At 36.5% G+C, this 17,095-nt stretch overlaps 1 protein-coding gene across 1 annotated transcript in view; it reads right to left on the reverse strand.

Annotated features, from left to right (window-relative positions):
* Positions 1–17,095, reverse strand: part of SPAG17 (sperm associated antigen 17) — a gene marked incomplete at both ends in the record, with an annotated part of 77,314 nt that overhangs the window by 32,195 nt on the left and 28,024 nt on the right. Inside the window, 8 exons of the mRNA XM_009585469.1 lie at positions 2,052–2,165; positions 4,124–4,252; positions 4,815–4,926; positions 7,697–7,791; positions 9,466–9,650; positions 14,228–14,382; positions 15,936–16,052; positions 16,708–16,808. Of these exons, the coding sequence (XP_009583764.1) occupies positions 2,052–2,165; positions 4,124–4,252; positions 4,815–4,926; positions 7,697–7,791; positions 9,466–9,650; positions 14,228–14,382; positions 15,936–16,052; positions 16,708–16,808 (1,008 nt within the window). The remainder of the gene's footprint in view (positions 1–2,051; positions 2,166–4,123; positions 4,253–4,814; positions 4,927–7,696; positions 7,792–9,465; positions 9,651–14,227; positions 14,383–15,935; positions 16,053–16,707; positions 16,809–17,095) is intronic.

Consider the following 17,095-nt stretch of genomic DNA (forward strand, 5'->3'; position numbering starts at 1 on the left):
AAAGATTCTGATGATCTAGACTTGCTAAGACTCCCCTAACTCTTAAAGGCCAAGCATTAGGGCAGCCTGCTAAGCATGTTGACAGGAGGTAGTCATGTTGCCTTCCAAAACAGTTTTTTGAAAATAAAATTAATACAAACTAAGATTTTCTGTAAAACATTTTTGTTTCAACGAACTGACACTTCTCTTTAATCAGAAAAACCCACCCAGCTCTAACCTTAATGTTTTTTGAAAGATTTTTTCAGTCATCTTTTCTTGCTTGAAGGCAGCCTAAGTCCCAAACCTACAACTCATGAAATAGCACCTTGTTTCCCATCCAGACAATTTAAGCAATTTAATTCTTGTTTGTTTTGGAGAACTTGCTACCCCAGATGGAGCAACTTAGTGTCCACATCTTAACAACACCCATACAGATAAGAACTTAAAACACCAGTGAGCAAAACATGATGATCTCAGAAACCACCTTTTGAAAACCTTTTTTAAATAAATAAAGCAAGCTTGATTTACTTAGTAGTTTCTACAAAGTATGAATTTTAATTACAAGTCAGTCATTTCAATAATGTCTTTAGGAAGACTTCCAAAAAGCCTTTTTTTTTTTTGTTTTGGTAAAATTACATTTTAATTCTGCTTCTTCCAATTAACAATATTATTTAATGTGAAAACTGATACATCAGGCAAAGAAAAGTTAAATAACTCATTGACAAACTGCAAGCCAGATCACATCAGACAATGAAGGAAAGAAATGCATCTGGAAGCATTCTAATAGAATCATTCTGGTGTGAGATTATAGGATTTTCTGTAATGCACATGAAGTGTTAATATATTTTTGGCTGAAAAAGATAAAAGGTAGGCCTAAGTGCTACTATGTCCACTGTTTCCAGAAAGGTTTTGGCACAGATGGTTTTAGCTCTGCAGATAAGAAAATGCAGAGGCCATCGTAAAAATAAAGTTCTAAACGACTAGAAAGGCTGCCTGCATGCTCATTTGCCTTATGGATGATTCTGGATTTATGGCAACTGCAAAGATGACCCAAAATTTAAGCCTCTAAGGCTAGAAGACATTATTGGATCATCTGGTGACAAAGCCCTATTTAGAAGTCCATGGATAACAAGCCTTCCACGTCAGTTTTTAAGCCTTCAATCTGTTTTTTTCTTGGTGCCAGCATTAGGGAAACGCACAGATATCTAAATATATCCATGACCTTTAGCCTGAAAGCCAAAACACAAGTTTTCACAGTCCACTACACTGTGGATGCTCTCTTGGCCCAAGTTTAAAAAGTCCTTTTTTAGTAATTAATTTGTAAAATGTATTTGAATAATTAAAACTGAGTGTATAGTTGAATGGTTTACCACAGTCCACACAAAGATGCATTCAATTAAATGTTTTCATATTTTAAGAGCTGAAAAATGCTGGGATTATTTTCTGATTAGAGGAGGGTTTCACTTTATACGTATGATGGTTTCAGTGGCCTTTCAAATGTAATGGAAACAAAAAGCTCTTGGTAAAAGCAGACGCTATTTTCACTGTGGTTTTGTGAAGCAATTGCTTCCAGTTGGTGAATGTGTTTATTGAAAGGCTGAGAGAAATCCCTCATTATGTCTGCACAACTGTAGCCTAAAGTCCAACTCCTAACATAAAATGAAAGTTCCATAATCACCTATATAAGTTTACAAAAATATTATTTCTTGGAAAACCAAGAAGACTCCTCAGCAAATCACATTTTCTTTGGCTCAAATTAATTGGCTGATTTTGCTGGGCTACTTAATAACAATACTTGCAAGTTTTTCCCTGCACTGCTCTGTTTTCACAGTAAGTAAAAAAGCACGGAGACCTCCCTCCATTTTGAAATTTGAATCATAGAATATTCTTGACAATGTAATCTCATCTTGAGCCTTGCTGAAAATTCCCCACCATGTAGTAACAGCTGCTGAGAAAGGCAGAATTGCATGCAACAAATGATTGGGTTAAGGAGTGTATGAAGAAAAAAAAAAAAAGAAAAAAAAAAATCCCCCTATGGTTCTCAAATATCCTCTTCTATTTGCTTACTTTACCTGCTGTCTTCCCTGTAGGTCCATAATAGCTCAGGGACAGCTGGATTCCATTTTCCAAGGTGGCTGAAAAAGATCCAAACTTGCTCACAGCTTTCTTTTGATTTTTCAATTTTCCTTTAAAAAAAATTAGAATTAATGTTAAAGATAGCAACACATACCAGAACCACCTGACCTGCAAACCAATGACTGGTGTGAACACTGGCACCTCAACGTGGATGACTAACCTGTAAAACAGATCAATATAGGACAGGGAAAACTTTATCATTCCACTGATAGGGTAGTATATAATAGTCAGTTTTGTGTAATACAGCTGTGGTCTTTCATCTAGAAATTGCATTCTAATTAATGGGTAAAAACAGGTTTAATAGCAACAACTAGTGAAAAGTCTTTGTGAATTTAAACAGCAAAAGAATCTAGTTCTGGAGTCAAGGATTCTTGTTTCTGTTCCCTGCTTGGCTGACAAGAATGCTGAACTGCTCATTTCTATCACATGTGGCCTATGCAGTAATAAAAGTCACTGTCTTTCAGGTATTGTCACAGGGACCGTATCTTGAGGAGAAAGTAAAAGAAAGGAGAAAAAGTCGAGAAATTAGATCCAAAGATATGTCTGGCATTTATGAAAGTGGATCAGGAGACAAGCTCACTTAGGGGTGCAGGACAAAATGTCATGTGATGAGTACTTGATCTTTGAAAACCACAAGATGACACCTCTGAGTCAGTGACACTGGATCCTACCTTGCCTCTAGTTCAACTCCTACTGCCTTTAAGAAAGGTTCTGCTAGTAAGAGGAAATCCTTAGGATTTCCAGTACGGGGAACAGCTTCTTAAAACTGTGAGGAGCAGCAGAGAAGACTACAAAAGAAGGTTAAGGCAGGCACCCAACACCTAGCCATCTCCCAGTTCTTTCATCAACAAGGCACACATGCTCAGACCTCGTCTGCTCCTATTTACTGTCATTGCAATGTTCATTGGTGACTACCACCTGCAGGATGCTGTTTTGCCATTTTGACTGCATTAAAAGCTCACCATTGTACCATTCAGCCACTGCCAAGTATCAGAGTGGATTGATTCTTCTCCTCCTTACTGCCTTCCTATAAGGTACTCCTGTTTACAGAGGACAGCCTCTCATACCTGCCAAGTGAATACAACTTGCCTCAGATGCTAGCACACTGGTGGTTTAAAGTACCATTTGGCAGACCCCAGAATGATACAGGACTACCTTCAGAAGGGCAGACAAGAAACATCTAATCTGTGGAAGGGATGCAAATTTTCTATTCAGACAACCTACAATTACATCAGTGGTGGCAGTCAAAGCCAACGAGAGGAGCAAGAGCAGGATGCTTTCTAACACTGATGAAGATTAAAAGAGCTAACACACCTACCAAAAGTTATACTTTTCCAATACTCTTCAGTTCAGTGAAGGCAATTCCACAGTGCTTTTGGCAAAAATATATATAAATCATTACAGACTGGCTTCCTTCTTGGAAACACTCTTACCTGGGTTCAGAAAGGATTTGGATTCAATGCTTTCTGAGTGGCAGCAACATATCAACCAGCAGTAGAAGTTGCTGAACTGCAGAAAGATCTGTTTCCACAGCAAAGGTCTTGAAGAGGTACTAATGCTACGGTCATCTGACCCACAAAAGGAGGTCCAGTTCCAAGGGGGAAATCTTCCCTTTCAAGGGCAGACACTTATTCTGGTCACAATGGACATGATTCAGTTTGCATCTTCTTAGGCTTTCCCAGGCCACATTAAGATATGAAGGAGGCCTCCACTAAAGAAGAGAATTCTTTTCTTAAGGAATGGTGACTCTTTTCATTGATTTCCTTGCTTTGGAAAAGAGACTGGTTTGCACCTGTTGATCTGTACTATGCTTCTACATATGGATAAGATCTCTCTACATAGTGCTTAAGTCAGCTAACTGGATTTTTACTTCTATTTACAGAACACTGATTTTATTTACCCTCTCCCATTAGTAGGGATTTATTTTAGGTTAGTTGATAAGGTTTGCATCCATTACTAAATATGTCAAACTCTTAATTCTTTATATCAGTGATACCAATCCACTAACCTGATCTAGTTTTCTGTTCTTCATTAATTTCTTGCACTTCGATTTCTTTTAAGCTTTTTTGGGGGTCGGTGATATGAATGAAGAAATTGTGGTTGTCTTTTATCACTTTCACCTTTACCAAAGTTAGATCTGCAAACCAACGGGATATAATTATTGCTCCCACCAGGCTTTAGAACTGTTCCACACCCAAAAAAACCCCTGCGCCTACAATTATAAAGCACACAAAAAAGAAAATTGCTTAGGAGTGGACTGAATTGCTTAGTAGTAGACCAAGAAGACAAAATTAAGGCTAGCTGAGTTTAGACTAAATATTGAAAAACTTCCTGACAATTAGATCTGAGAGGCTGCAGAATAACCCTGTTGCTTAGATATATTGCATTTGACTGGACAAATTATTGGAACATGCATTCTTGGAATACCATGTATTAGTTGCCATTGAACAGATAAACATGAACTGATTTTTCTCCATTTCTAATTTTCTGGTACTTTACTTATTTATCAATTGTTAACATACTACAGGAAAATGTAAACATTAGTAGTGATAGAGGCTAATATAGAATTACATGGTACTCTCACAATGTCTTTAACTGAATTTGTACTACCAAGACGTGAAAAAGCATTTATGGACCAAGAAACTATGCCACCAGTTAGTAACTGAGTCAAAGCAATGCATAAAGAATTAAAGAATCACCTTTCACAAACTCTATCTTCTCTACATGAATCTGTCCTCCATCAGATGGGAAAAGATATTGATTGGTTCCTGATACTTGAATGAGATCCTCCCCTGTATTGTAGCCAAGAAACTGGAAAAACAAGTTTTAGATTATGCGTAAATGAGAAAGGCAGAAGCCATGAAAGAGGCAAATGAAGGACAGATCATCAGGATCCCACTGTTCTGGTCAACATTTTTTGCTTAGATATTTAACTAATGTAATAATAATTTTAGCAAATACCTAGCATGTTTCTCTCATATCCAAATAATTTCTCAGTTACTAATTGAAGTAACTTGTTACACATGAGAGCAGAATCTGATCCTTCAGTGGTATAGAGCCATCATGGAAACTGAAAAGTAGCAAGTAGACTGGTGGCTTAACATACAATGGGAAGGAAAGAAAAATTCTGGCCAAGTACAAAGAGACAAAGTACAATGCCATGGGATCAGATAAATGGCAGATAAAGATTCAGCTTTCCACCCTCTAGATTTTGGAATTCAGACACTGTAAATCTGATTCTTAGATTGCTGTGCTTTCCAAAGAGCCACAAATTGGCAAAAATTAGGTGAGTGTACTCAAGTAAGTTCAGACTGAAATGATATATATCTCTGAGTCTGAAGTCTGTACTCAAGCAAGTTTAGACTAAAATATATTCACCTACGCAAGTTTTGAATGCAAGGCTTAGACTCTGCAAATATAAAGCAGTGCAAACAGCCTAAAAACTGCTTGGACACTACTATTGAACAGTTCCCTCTGTAAGAAGTATCCCTCTGTTAATATAACAGGCAGAATAGCTTGTATTAGGGCACTCCAAGAACATGAATTTTGAGACAGGGAATGGAAGAAAGAGTGAACTCCTTTTACTTGATTTCCAATGTGGACAGCCAAAACTTCAACTAGGTCTAGCAGTCCTTGAGTATGGGAGTTGGAACACATCTTTATATTCCTCTTTCCTACCCTCTCCCATGAAAATCACATTTTTAGGCAAAATTCATCTCATATATATATTCTCCATGGGCACAAAACCATGATCAACTTATCTTTGTGTTCATGTCATATACATTAAAAACCATCCAAGTTAATTAAATAGTCTTGTGTAGGATAATCTTAAACATCAGAAACTGCTTTCCAAAACTTTTAGGAAAGGATCTGCCGCTAAAATGATGGAGTTAAAAAAGACCTAGTTAGGCTTAATTTGCCCTGAACTCCAATGGATAATAGCTTTGCTGTAATCTTGACTCTATATATAAATAGTTAGCACTTTCCTAAGATGGTGCAATAATACGACTCCTTACCTTATAAACTTTCTCAGAATGTGGTTCTGGGATGCTGAGATTCTCCTCAAGTTCAGGGGCTTTTGCTGGCTCATCTCTAAACTTCTCTTTGGAAGATCTCTTGTTGGAACCTTTACTTTCTTCCTGTATTATTATCTCCTGTCCTTTCTTTTTACCTCCCAAGTTTTCCTTTTTTCCTTTTTTTGCTTCCTTAAGTTGTTCTTCCTCTAGTAATCGGTCCTGCTCCTCCTTCCAAGCCTACATTAAATGTTAGGAATTCAAATGACTGTGGTTGTCTTTGTATTACAAGATATTTCATATGTGCGTGCTGAAAAGAGTACAAGTAAACAAACTCAAATGAACCAATGTTCTAAGTCACTCACATGTTTTCCAAACATGTCTACAGTTTTACAATATTACACACTATATTTTGCATAAAATTACTGACTCATTCAATCCACAGGATCAGTCAATTCTTGACCACAGGAGACATACCAGATAATTATTTGTATCTTACACATTCAGTCATTAAAGAATTATTTTGTTATGCATTTTCCACAATGTTTATCATCAAATCAGAATGCATCACTGGTATTAGTTTATTCCCAAAATGCAACTGTGAGATAAAATGATTTTATTCTTTTACAGAACGAGGAATGAGGTATCAATGCCAGAATTATCAACTTGTATCAGGAAGACAACAAGAGACATCCGAGATTTTCCAGAGTATTCAGAGCTTTGTAGCATTTTATATTCTAAGCATACCAAAGCACAAGCATTTCTGTGGAAGAAATGGTCAGCATTCACAGTTAAAAGTTAGGCATTAGCCTAATTTGAGCCATGCCACCTCAAGTTGAGTACACAGGAATTGGTTAACACCATTTCATATCTACATTCCAATATCAGTACTTTAAGTGCAGAACATTACATACTATAAGAAAGATGAGACATACTATGTGAGAAGTCAAAAAAAGCAGAGGAGTACAACATCAATTAAGCTAGATTCATGCAGAGTAATGGACAGTGCCAATGCTAAGACTTAAAAAACGTGTGCTTAACTCCTACCTCAAGCCAGAAACTTACTGTGTGAACCTAGGCAAGTCAATTCATCTGTAGTGCATGACCATGGTCTAAGTCTATAAAATGGGATTCTCTGTCGTAAGGGAACACTGAGGTACCATATTTACACTCCTTAATTTCAAAGAGATGTAGATAGCGAAAGTAGGAGTTGGGTACATAAGTAGTTTCATGAATCTGGATCTTATGTTTTCATAGCTTTATAACCAGAAAACTTCAACGAGAAGTAGGATATTATCCATAACTCTCATTTCCTAGTTCTGCAGTTATGAATTGCTTTTGGAATGTCTAGTCTAACTCCAAACAGTCTTCCCTTAAGAAAATAACATAACGTAAATGAAACAATAAGGAATAAATTAAAGAAAACAAGAAATAAAGTATACAAAAAAATAGCCAAGAGCAGAAAAACTAAGAGGACTGAGTCAAGTCTACGTAAGAATGAAGGCTTACCTTCCTGGGAAAGCAGTGTTATTTAGTCCATTTCAGAAACATATATATTTTTGCCTCACCTTTAGAGAACCTTCTCTGATAAAAGGACTTTTTTCATTGTTGGATTGAGATTCTGGAATAGTCTCTGTTACGCTCTCAGGTCCTGACGTGCTGCCTTTGAGAAATGAAAGGGGAATAAATGAGGTTATAAATATATGAAAATTGAATAATTTTTTAAAAATGGAAAAATAAAAATAAAAGAAGTGCAAGTAAATAAAAAAAATATATTTGTAAATAGTAAAAGTATAAAAGTAGAATAAAGAAAATGTTAAATATTTTTAGAGATAAAATAGAAAGACTGTTCAGATTAGAAGAAACTTATCTGACAACAAGTAATACTTGATAGTCATAACTGGGGACCAAATAGGCTAAACAATATATCAACATATTTAAAGACTCACTCTCTGCTTCTTGCTGTTGAAGACTTTGCTCCTGCAACAAGATTTTTTTTATGCAGATGAGCAATGCTGAATAAACAATAAGCGGTATTTATTATTTTTGCTACTACCGCTGTTCCAGAATTCAGATCCAGTGCTTTAACCAGCTCACCAAACACCAGAACAAGCTCAATACCAGAATCATAGATATTACAACCTTTCAAGTAAAAAAAGTGAATAAATGCTGCCTGAACCTTCAAACCTTCACTAAAGAAACACTTGCCATATGCCTTGTTTACTATTAGGGCTTTATAGCATCTACGACTCATGAAAAGGGTATCTCTCTAGGTGTGTGGTTTTATATCATGCTTAGATACCCAATACTTACCTGCTAGAAAAGGTAAATTAAAGTACACTATTAGAAACTTCTACGTAAATTACTTTGTATTAAAAAGTAAAAATTGCAGTGTGGGCTACAACACTGCCAGTGAAATTGAAAACACCTAAATACACTGTTGCCCATCTGCATGTCCCAGCTAGAGGTGATTATCTTCTTTCAACAAGTGAACTACTCTATGAATCATATCTGTCATGAGGCACCAGATGGGCAAGACTCAATCTAGCTCTTGTGACAGCTAGATAGGTACAAATTATGATTAAGAAGTCATAACTGTCCTTTTGGTTTCCAAACTACAGTAAGATGTGTTAATTGGGTTGAGGAATAACATTCCTATTTTTGTAAACGCTAATTGCTGGTACTAGAGGTTTCAAAGTGCATTCTCAAAGAAGGTGAACAAAGCAAAGGCTAAAAATCAACAAATCATTGTTAATAGCATTTAAATACACAAATAGACAATTTGGACAAAAGTTCTCTTTTGTCAAAAGGGGTTTTCAGATTTTGCTGCCTGCTCAACAGTTACTGTATGAACAGCTTACAATCTTCACTATCCAAAATGTTGCTTGTAATTAAGTTTGCTCTGAAGTCTAGTCAATTCCAGTTTCGTTTTAGCTTCTACCCCCCGGCTTCTGACTTCCAGCTTTTATCCTGCCCTTTTAAAACGGAATTTTCGTGAACTGTGTTGCCAACTTTAACTACTGCTCATCTCTTCATATCTTCAGTCATCTAAACAGAGATTCATATTTGTATGTAATCCTTCAAGTAATTTCATTAAATAAACACAGCTATCGTAAATGTAAATTGACATTAAAGGTCTCAGTTTTCAGAACAGGGGATGATGCAGAATATCTAAATATGTGTATTTAATTCATTTCAAAACATATTTAAGTCTATAAAGATGACAAAACAAGGTTACCATATGAAAAAATATATGCAATTCTGCTCTGAACAACTTTGGGTCTCAACACTCAACATAAAAAATTGATTTTCTAAGATAAAACAAAAAGATACCCACTTTTGGCTTTCTTAGAGAAACCATTTTTTTTAACAGCACATGCAGACAATTCAAAAGGTTCTTCTGCCATGGCTTTTTCCAGTTTAAGAGACTCTATTTCCTTAGCCATCTTCTCTTCTTGGTATTTGGCTTCTTCCTCTTTCACCCAGTCTTCAACTGAGTTGGCCACCAGCTCGAGATAGTTCCTGAAAAGCACAACATTCCTCTATTTACCATAACACACTTTTCACTAATATAATTTCAGGTCAAACAAGATCACTTGGCTTCTCAGTTTCTTATACAAATATTATTCTGTAATCTTTGAGAGAAGGCTTGCATTTGACAGGGTTTCACTCGGTTTTTACAGGAGATGGTACTTTTGCCTGGCTGGTATTTGCTTAATATATCTTATGTTTGGGATTTTGGTTCTCCTTTCTGCAGAGATACCAGAAACTTGTCTTCCAAAGAATGCCTGCCCTTTAAGAAAGTCCAGAAAGTCAGAAAACACAAAGACATTCAGTTTAAGAAAGGTTGAGACTAATTCTCCTCCTCACTGTTTTACCACCAGGATAACTTATTTTCTTAGTTGCTCTGGATTTATATTGTCTTTTAGAATATACTTCATTTGGTTGTTCAGCAACTGAGGAGGTGTTATTCTATTTAATTTCTAGCTCTTCTTTATTGGTATGACAAGAAAGGTGCTTGGAAATTGTCATCCAAATCCAGATTAGAGAATCAGTGCACTGTAGCCTGGCGTAAATTAAGAATATCCATAATTAACAGTTGAAGTGAGCGTTGAATGTCAAACTGATCCAGAGTTTGCAGCTGGTATCGACAGTTGCATTGTCTCAACTTCCAAAGGTATCTGAAATGACTGCTAAAATAGTTCATTGTGAACAACTGTTTCCAAGGTAGGATGAAGCCTGGAAGTCTTATATGCAGTTGCTACTCAACCCCTTGTTTGGAGTGTTCCCCTAATTCTTTAAAGTAAAATTCTTCACGTGTGCAAAACTAAAAGGGGCTTTTAAAGAATGCATGAAATTCTGTTGTTGTGTCTTCACAATGTCTTGCATTTGTAAGTTCAAGATGATTCAATTGTACTCAAAAGCTCTGTATGCATTACAGTTTTTGGTTGTGAACGTGTAGGCAACACAACCAATTCTTGACTTCATGACAGTTTTAAAGTTCTTATTGCAGCATTACATTGTATGTCCAAGAGAACTAATACGTAGGCTATCTACACAGATGGGAGATGTATACACTTCATGTGTACACACAGCTTAAAGATACACAAGTGTCTCCCAGCTCCTGCAATGTATGTGGAGCCTGCTTTGGGAAACTTGCATGGAGAAACTGTTGATCATATACTCAGTAGGGACAAGGTGACCCTGGTTGTATCTGAAGAAAAGTGTACAAGCTATAAAAACAAAGGTGTTGAAAACAAAAGGCAAAGCTAGGCTGGAACCTAGAGTTGCCAGTACTGGAATAACTTGAAGATGAATATACGTTATAAATAAAAAAGAGATTATTCGCATGGAAAATATTTTAGGGCAGTGAAACAGTCATTCAAAGTCAAAAATACACATTCTATTAATATGTATTCTGATGTCACTACTGCCAATGTCTGACTCAGAATCATTTCTCAGAAAGGATTATTCTTTTCCAGTAACTTGTGTAATATGTTTACTATGAAACAGTAAACAAATGTCATTAAGATTAACTTTGAGCAAAATAATAGTTTTGATAACGTCTGAATTCATTTGACTTCCTGTTAGAGCGGCCACCTATCCTAACCAGAGCTGAAATGTTTTATGCACACATATCACTGCAGGTACATGTGTACCTGTCTTTGGATCCCCTTAGTCAGTAGCATCCATTGGATTTCATGGGCAACCTCCTGCTGCCTACCCTTTGAACAGCACAATTCCTGAATTTTTCGATGTTCTACATGAACTACGGGATCTGATATCCATAGAGATGAAGGAAGAGTAATTGGCATCTTCAGGAGCAAAAGCTGCTGCAACATAAGAAATTTAATTTCCCCCTTGCATGAGAATTTGCTGTAACAGGACTCACTGTAACCAACTGATTAGCAGGTAACAGAAGTATATTCCAGACAGCAGCTATGGAACAACCAGACAAAGTGGGTCTGAGGTCTGTAAGATGTCACAATAAAGAAATAACAAGTAAACACAGGTAGAGAACTCCTAATAGAGAGATAGTCAAGTACAGCGCCTGTTGTGTATTTGTAACTCTCCTGTGGTGAAAGTGTGACTATTAAATATATCCCAAAATAATAGTAAAATATCCCAGAATGATAGTAATTTTAATAAAAGGAAAAGAAATAAATTGTTACTAAACTCATCAAGAGCCAGTTATTTCATACAAAGGTGAAAACCAGTAATACTACTGCTTAATTAATAAGTAGGATTTGTGCCTGTTTCTGGCAGGATCTGGAAGCTAATGCACGCAACAGCTTGAAGCACTCCAGGTATTTAAAGACTGTCTTCCACAGAAGTGTTATGTTGCTTGGAAACATACACTAGCAAATATTCATGATACTTTGTCTGGAAATCTGAAATGATCTTTAGCAAAAAGGTTGAATAAGGTCAGAAATTGTGCTGATAGTTTTGCAAAGAAAAGGCAGGTATAGATGCCATATAACAGAACCAAATGAGAGCCCATAGCTCTTCAAAGATACTAAGTAGCATACATAGCAGCGACGTTGAATATTTCTATGAAACAAGAGCAAAGCCAAACCTTCTTGTTAGCTTTCATGACAGTTTCTTTAGGAACTCCTTGCTGCTTTGAAACAGAACCCGATGAAGTGTCACTGAACAAAGATGACATGCCCCAAGCAGAAGCTATCTTTAATGTCTAAGCCTTGTTTCCAGTGTATGTGGAAGAGTAAGAACGAGGAACCATATAGCTATTCCATCCTCAACTGAATTATAATGCATCTACCAGAGAACATGCTTCATTCCTTCTTTGGATGCAAAATTAGCAACTTTTGTTTTGCAGGTACCAAGAGCTCTTCCCATTTTTCAGCTGGCCTTGAATTGACTATTTCAATGCCCTTTCAAGGTGACCAGCCAAATTGTTTTAGGACCCCATAGATGAAGAGTTGTTGTTTCAAGAATAAATGCTCCTTGAGGAGGTCTGGTCCCTCACTATCTGCTCCTACAGACAACACAACAACAATATGCCACTGGGATGAGGTGTTACTCAGTGTATGTAAACACCAAGTGACATGTTAGATGCACTAGGGTCTCTAGTTTCTGTTCCAAAAAAGGATCTCCTATGGGTCTTATATCATATGTGGCAGCTCTGTGTGGACATCTCAGATACACCAGGCAGCTAAACTGGCACCAGATGTTTATGTTTAAGCAACTTGAATCAGGCCCTTAATGTCCAGCGGCCTAAAGAAGAGTAAGAATAGCTGGCAAAGTAAACAGCTCTGGGCTCCAATAGACTTTTGTATTACAGACTTTGAGACCACTGACCCTCTGCCTGGGTCTATCTGAACGCAAAACACAGATTTACTTGAACCATCTTTCACTGTCTTAGGGGGAAGATTTCAGCTGTTATATACATGCAAAAAAATTGCTTGACCAGACATTTAGTGGATTTGCCCAACCACCACAAAACAGCCAGTGTTTTCTCCAAGGAACTTTGTGTTTGTGCTGATAAATCTCTTCTGGCTCTGGTCCCAGTCACTGCTAATGACAACAGCCTCTTTTCATGGAAAATAATTTAAGTCCAAGTGCCTGGAAAGCTGAGACTCACACATAGTTCCTTGACTGAGAGCAAAGATACAAAATACAACACAAAATATGTCTTCAGGAAATCACATTTTGCCTATTTAGCATTCAAACCCGTTCCAACATATAGGTACCAACAAAAGTTGCTATTAAAAGATTCCCATATTCTGACAAAAGAGGCACTGCACTTAGAAAGGGATGCCTGCAAACAAGTTGTGGGCGGGGGGAGTGTTGTCCATTGGATAATTTGCTTGAAATTCTATTTAATAAATCAAATCTAATTAATCCATAGAGCACCAAAGTGACATGGTTAAAGATAGCTCAGCTGTCTCTCCATGGCATTGTAGCTTCTTTACATATCAGTACATGGACACATATTCTATTCTCAGTCAATTATTTGGAATAGCAGTTGGATCCACATCATCATTTATATCGCTGTTTCAGTGCAAAAATGCATTCCAAAATGAATAGGTCCACAGACAAAAGCTCTAATAGTGGACACATCAACCACCTGCATACCTCTAACTGGTAAGCAGATAGTGATAAGGAATTAAGAAGAATGTGGTATTCTGTGAAAAAAAAAATCTAATATTAATACAGGGCTTCTAGCTTTTCTCAAAAAATTTTCCCAGTGGCACTCACCAAATTTATGTATATGTAGTTGAAAAACCTGATAATTATATTCTTAGACAGAATTTTCTTTTTAACCTCCCTCACCTGAAGTGTCCTCAACATAAATTTCTTGATGTGGATGACTTTGCATGTATGTGTACGTTATATATATTTTTATAGTTTGCGATAAGGAGTCACATACAGTTACTGCATGGTTCTCCTCACTCAGAAAAGCTTTGTCTCAATAGAATTCTTTTGATACAGCACTGTTTTCCACCTGCGTGACTTGCTTTCCAATAAATGTGTTACATCATGGTATCTTTTAATTTCAAAGCTTTGCCCCAAGCATAGCCATGCAGGCTTTAATTGAAAATGACTGTGAATGAGACATGAAAGATAAAATCAATTACCTGAATCCAACATTAGAGTGCAATGCAATATCCCAAGTCTCTTGGCACAAACGATACTGATTCATAGGATTGTGAAGAACCATTAGCAAAGAGTTATCTTGGGTATGATAAAAGGAATCAATACATCTATATTCTTGGGATGCGGTATGAAGAACCTGAAAAGGAATGAAATAGAGGTACATCCCCCCTGAAGACAGTAGCATGTGTACAGATGCCACACAGCACAGCTTTTAGCAAAAGGTGCTTCAGAACTTCACCCTCCTACAAGATGTACGCAAAGCATTTGGATTCCAGCAATCTGAAGTGTTCAGGAAGGTGGAAATTGAAACTTCACCACTATTCATATTGAGAAGAGGCATTCACTATGCTCCACTTTCTGAGACTGACCATGAATGAAAAAGTTCAGCTAAATAATAAACAAATAAATTCAAATGTTAAATCAATACTTAAATTTAAATAACAAAGTATGTAAATAAATAAATAGTAAATAAAAGCAGAACTATCATATACCAGGTAAAAAGAAAACAAATTCACTTTTTTTTCACTCAGTTAAGTTTACTTGGTATTCAGTTTGCTATACTATGACCTGCACATCTCTGAGATTTACTGTGTTCTACATTATTGCACTCTGTTCTGTACTGCCCCATCATTTTCAATGTTTACATTGTCTGCAGGCTGAAACTTATTTTAGGGTTACAGCTAGAAGAAATCTTTCTTTGAAACTATTATTTTTACAGAACTATGCAACTGAGGTAAAACTGAAATAATTCCGTATCAACAAATATTCTCTTTAAACATGAAAACCTTAATATCAGCTGGTGTAAAAATTATGTTCAGATGTGGCATGTAATATAAGGAAATACGGAAATATTCTTTCAAAATGTTATTTTCTGTTGCAATAAAATGTTATTTTCTGTTGCAGTTATTTTCCATCAGTATCTTTTGACTAGAGTCACTAATTATTCACAGTTCAGTTAGTATTAGCTATTTATGTTGCATAAGAAGGAATTCCCCATGTACTGAAATGTATGACCAGACTTTAAAGTTGTGATGCTAAAGTGATGCTGAAAAAGTCCAAGCAGCCTTTCCTTCACCCATGTATAGTATGTGTCAGGATCAAATAAGAATTGCAGCATATGAAGCTCAAGGCAGCACAGGAACTAATAATCCACTCCTCCCAAGAGAATGCCTACCAACTTAAGCGATCTACATTTGAACTTATCTTTCACATTTGTCGTTCTGTCTTTCTGCAAGATGAGTTTTAGTCTTTAGCTTGCAAGATTTCTATAAATGAAGCTTGTAGCCCTGAAAGGGCGAAGTACCATTACAACAAAATTTTCTATTTGCCCATAAAACATATACTGCATAGGTGTTTGAAAAGTATGCTTTCACATACACTGCACTTATGAGTCCCATAACTGCCAGGGAGGATCACCCCTAAGGGCAAGATCATTTTGTGTCCATCACACATTTAACTAAAAGACTCACTAGGAAAAAGGACAGCTGCAGTTTGGGCAAACCAGGATATGAAAGCACATTATAAACAAGAAACTGAAAAGCAGCTAAAGAACAATGGGTTTTAGTAAAAATGTAAAAGGGATAAAACTGAATCAATTATCTATTGATAATACCCTGTACTCTGCTACTAATTCTTTGTACAGCATTCTGAAGGGTGCCTGTATGTATAAGATTGTCAGTTCACAGATACCTGAAGAAGAACATGGGGTTGAAAATGCTCAGTGAAACTCCAGTCTGTCAAACAACGCCTCTGTGTCTTTTTTATTTCTTCTAAGTTTGGTCCTAGGCCATAATTTTCCGGACTCACCTCAAAATACACCAAAACAAAATAATGAATATCAACATTTTAGTGTCAGTTGTATTAAATTAACTGTAATCTTGTTGACTTAAGCATCCCATGTTGCATCACGGTTAATTTCATAATGCTGCACATGTGTGGACCCGTATGGCACTATTTAATAAAAAACACAATTACTCCCAAAGGTTTTTGGTCTTGGCCTTTTTATGGCAAACATAATCTAAATATTTTTATTACTAGGTTATATGTTTTTGAGTTCTGTAAGCAATTATGAATATTTAAACATGTCCTATGAAGTAATTTTAAAATTGCTATATTTATCCAGGGCTCTATGTCAGGCAGGTGTTTCTCAAGATGCCAAACTACTCAGTCCATTAGTGTGACACAGTTTGGCAATTTCTCTCAATCTCTCATGCTAGTATTTGACCCCTGGTATTCAGTGAAACCTGCATAGAATTGTCATTAGTAGCTTCACCAAGACCCATCACCTTAGAACTCAAAGAAAGTGATTTCATAGTGTTTATGGCACTATTCACCAAACATCACAAAATTAACATTTGCATGCAGCATTGCAAAGGAATCCCCAGTAACATGTCCTGGCACTGAACAGTATCTTCTGTTGCCTCATTCTATAGACCACATTTATTCTATTCCTCACAGTTGCCATATCAGAAATAAAAAGATCCAATTCTTTGTTCAAAACAGGATCAGCCAGACCATCTCTTCCATCATCTCTTCCATCTTTGCCATTTGTTTCTGTCCATCCTGGAAATTGAAAGCAGAATTTTAAGAAGCGTTCCAGAAATTTCAGCCCTAAACACTAAGGCTGGAGTGATGCAATTTCCTTAGCCTCCCTGATGAGATTGCCATCAAGTTGAAGCTTCCTTTTATGACACCAGTCCAATAAACACATGATCAGCTCTGCCACACTTCTTTCCTAAAAGAGCACTTTAAAATCCAGGGACAACAAGTGCCAGACAGTTCATTTAAAAAAAAAAAAAAAAAAAAAAAAAAAAAAAAAAAACTTTTTAAAACACTCCCTTAAATCATCC

Source organism: Fulmarus glacialis, unplaced genomic scaffold (assembly GCF_000690835.1).
Source record: "Fulmarus glacialis isolate BGI_N327 unplaced genomic scaffold, ASM69083v1 scaffold8829, whole genome shotgun sequence".
In the NCBI taxonomy this organism is placed as follows: domain Eukaryota; kingdom Metazoa; phylum Chordata; class Aves; order Procellariiformes; family Procellariidae; genus Fulmarus; species Fulmarus glacialis.